At 45.5% G+C, this 3973-nt stretch overlaps 1 protein-coding gene across 2 annotated transcripts; it reads right to left on the bottom strand.

The window, feature by feature from the left end:
• Positions 1-142: 142 nt before the first annotated feature.
• On the bottom strand, positions 143-3860 carry ATRAID (all-trans retinoic acid-induced differentiation factor). 2 transcript variants are annotated; one of them, XM_005874865.2, is made up of 7 exons: positions 3709-3860; positions 3235-3356; positions 1593-1664; positions 1315-1386; positions 1095-1216; positions 711-808; positions 143-476 (listed from the first exon to the last, which is right to left on the bottom strand). In XM_005874865.2, exons 1-7 carry the CDS (start codon positions 3784-3786, stop codon positions 372-374), a joined length of 669 nt encoding a protein of 222 aa, XP_005874927.2. In that variant the 5' UTR covers positions 3787-3860; the 3' UTR covers positions 143-371. The 2 variants fall into 2 exon arrangements, with proteins under 2 accessions (XP_005874927.2, XP_014402124.1); XM_014546638.1 differs by lacking the exon at positions 3709-3860 and adding an exon at positions 3497-3668.
• Between the last annotated feature and the right edge of the window lie 113 nt (positions 3861-3973).

Genomic DNA, 3973 nt, shown 5'->3' on the forward strand with positions numbered 1-3973 from the left:
GGGGCGGGGCGGCAGGGAAGGGGCGGGGCCAGGGCGGCGGCGAGGTCACAGGCGTCGGACTACCTGGCGCTGAGCCTGGAGAAACGTGGAGAAGAAAACCCACTTCCACCCCAACCAAGAAACACACAAAGACGGGGGCACCTTCCTTTAAAAAAAAAATTTATTATCGTTAGCAGCACAAATGGGACCTGGGACTAGTCCGCTCCTCGACTGGAGTGTGACCTTCCAGCACTGTGCAATGTTCCATCTTCCTTCCAACCTTGGCCTTGTCCTGGAGGAGGCTCTGGCCAGCCCGTCTAGGAAGCAAATCTCCCTGGCTGGGCTAAGATGGAGCGGGATGACCTTTAGGTCAGTAGGAAGATCTAGGTAGTTCATGAAGCCTTGGCTTTTCGGCGTTGGGTTCCCCAAAGAAGGATGGAGATGAATAATGTGGTGGATCCCAAAATCCCAAAGAACGTAAGCAGCGAGAACGAGCCCTGTGAATAAAAGATTTTTAAAAAAACCTCATACACCTCATATAGTGTTACTCCAAGGGCTACATCCTAACACCCAGTTTTTTCCTATTATAACTATCCCTTCAGCTGGGGCAATTCTTTCAGTTTCCTTCACTAGGTGATTTGCATCAACTCCTGGTCTTATGGCTCTTCTTTCTGAGAGGTTTTTGCTCTATGCAGTTCTCTCATCCCTAATTAGAAGAATTAATTCCTCACCTGGCGCATACACTTGTAGCCATGGAAGCCATCAGCACAAACACATTGCAAAAGACCTGGACCATCAGGCACACAAGATCCATTCTCAGGACATATTTCTAGGAGTCAGAGAGAAACAGAGAACATCACTGGATCTCATATTTCTCAAATATCTGCTTCAAATTAGATTCTTTCAATTATTTCCATGTCAAAGGAGAAGAAAGAGTATAGATAATCAGAACATAATATAAATATATTTTAAGATCCTTTCTTTCCAAGGGGTTATAGCCTCAGAAACCTGAACAAAAAGGCACATGAGCAATTTTACTATCTTTCTGATCTAATTGGGGAGAATCCAAAGGAGGAAAGGAAGTTCCCCAAAAGGGTAGAGAGGAAACAGCATACCTGTGTCCCCAGTGCTATTGCAAAGGTTCCTTTGTCCTTCACAGGTTTGATTATTTGGGTAAAATGTGACAGTATTCCAGGCATTAATACCACCAGGACAGTTGACATCTTCTGGTAGTATCCTGAACAAGCATAAGCAGTCTTAATATGCAACCTACGTTGCTGAGCTCACAGCACTGCCCCTCTTTGATTCTCTCCCCAACCCCATACCCCTACTCACAGAGTCTGGAGCTGGATAAAGCCGTGGAAGGTGTTGGCCAAGTCATCCTTGAGGGGGTTTGCGTGCAGGTCTCTGAAAAGCACACGCTATTAGCACTGTGCTTTAGAAAAACACTCTATTAACCCATCTTCCTGGACTGGTATTCCAGTTTTCATTCTGAGCTGTCCAAGTTTAGGTATCAGTATTCAAACATTTTTTGAGGAGTACATCCTCAACGACTTTCCCATCAACCCTTTCTCATAGTCACTTTTTGGTAAGGAGGATAACTAACCACTTACATGATGACAGCAGTATGTGCTTGAGGAAAGTTTGGACCAAGGTGCTTCAGAGAACAGTTCTGGAGATCCAACCTGAGGAAATAAGGTAATCAGTGTAACTACGTGTCTCTCTTTACCCATTAGAGGCTAAAACATCCCTTTTTCTGCTAAATATTAGTTGAACACAGATGTGTTCAGGGCCACAAACTAGGTGCTGTAGTAGATGTTTTAATGCTGCACTGTCCAATTTAGTTACCACTAACTAGCTACGTGTAGCTACTGAAATTAACTTAAATTTAAAAAAATTCAGTCCCTCATTTGCACTAGCCATATTTCAGTTAACCATTAACATGTGGGTAACAGCTACTGTATTGAATGGTATATAGAATATTTCCATCATGGCAGAAAATTCTTTGTATCTATGCATATATTGGAAGAAATTAGTTTCTTGTCTAGATTAGTGAATCTCATATTATGATATGACCTCAGATCCACAAAGGACCTTCAAATGGAAAAAAAAATCCAAATCACATAATCGAAAGTTTTCTCTAAGTGCATTTTCTACCACAGATTGGATGTAAAATGCTGGATATTAAGGAGCATGCCACTTTATTATCTATTGCTGTCTGTTCCTCTATTCTACAAATATTTATGGAGCACCTACTAACTGCACAAATTTGGAATATAAAAATAAAACCCTCAGTATATTAGCTTCCTTCCTTTCTTTCTTTCTAGCTTTCAAATGGCTTACAATGTAGTAGGAGAACAAGACCAAAAATAGGATCAATATAAACATTAAAAGCCTAATATGCTGAGTGTCCAACCATTGTTGGACTATCTGATCAGTTGCTATGATGCCCACGGACCATCAGGGGGCAGATGCTCTGACGGATAGGTTAGCTTGCTACAGTCCAGCTGATCCTGACTAGGCTAGACCAGCAGGATGCGCCCTAGAGCCCGAGCCCTAGAGCCCTCCCCCTAGAGTCCTCCCCCAACAGATGGCGCACAGTTGGGGTCCCTTAACCTGGCCTGAGGGGGTGACATCCCCTGAGGGGTCCCAGATTGCAAGAGGGCGCAGTCCAGGCCAAGGAACCCCGAGGAACCCCAACGGTGCACAAATAGTGCACCGGGCCTCTAGTATGGAATAAATCACAGGGCAGTATAGAAATAAAATTGACTAGTACAGACATTAAGGATAAGTGGGAGTAAAAAAAATATATTACTGTGGTATTTAGTAGTAAGGAGAATTCACAAAAGATGCTGGAATTAAAGAATGGAGCCCAGTTGGTATGGCTCAGTGGTTACGCATGACCCATGAACCAGGTCACTGTTGGAATCCCATCCCCAGTAGGGAGCATGCAAGAGGTAGGTGATAGCCGGTTCTCTCTCATTGATGTTTCTACCCCTCTCCCTTCCTCTCTCTCTAAAAGAAATAAAAACATTAAAAAAAAAAAAAAAGGACATGTATGCAGTTTCAACCAGGATGAACCACAGGGTTGTTTACCCAGCCAAAAATGCTGTAACAGGTTTAGAAGTCTGAGAATTATGGTTGAGATGCCTCCAAAATAAGCACAAATATTTATCCCAAAAGCCAGTCAGGCAAGCCTTGACAAATCTGGGTTTGGAACTCTTTCCCACTATCCAGCGAAGTCTTCTGCCTCACCCCAGGATGGTGCCATTCTGATTCAGGCAGCAGCGGGCGTGCAACATTAGCTCTGGCGTCTGCTTACAATAATGGGCCACTTCTGACCAATTTCCCACACTCCCTGGGCACTGGATGCATATCTGCAGAAGAGAGAAAACTATTAAGACCCAGAAAGAAAAAAAACAAACCCAAACAACAACCAAGAAAGAACAAACAGGGATCAAAAGTTACATGCCAGTACACCTCTCCAGAATCTCTCCAACAGAGGGAAGCGTTCTACCTTTGCATCAGGGTTGACAGACACTTATCTTCCCAGGCGCCAAATCAGCGCACCAGGGCCTTCCAGCCCCAGACCACCCCCAGGGAAAGCTCTTGTCCTTGAAGATCACTACGGGAACGTATTTATTATGTCCCCTCCAGTGACTTCTCAACCGGACAGCGGGCTTTGGCGGGGTGTGACAGGACTGCAGGTACACACTCATCAAACATTACAGACAGGACAGTCCTGCCACCGCACTGCACACGCGGCATCCGTGCGTGGAGAGCCTGCACAAGAGCCAAAGGGCTCATTAGTTATTCAGAGATCCAGGCGCGAGGAGGTCAAAGGTGAAAGGTCTGGGGCTGTCGGCAGGGCCAGGGCGCTGGGAAACCTGCGCAGAGTGAGTCACCGTGAGCGGGAGGTCATACTAGTCATCTAGGGCTGGGAAGGCCTCAAGGGCAAAACCGGGGCTGCGCGCCGGCTGGGGAGGGCCGAGGG

The sequence above is a fragment of the Myotis brandtii genome, unplaced genomic scaffold, assembly GCF_000412655.1.
Source record: "Myotis brandtii unplaced genomic scaffold, ASM41265v1 scaffold454, whole genome shotgun sequence".
Lineage (NCBI taxonomy): Eukaryota > Metazoa > Chordata > Mammalia > Chiroptera > Vespertilionidae > Myotis > Myotis brandtii.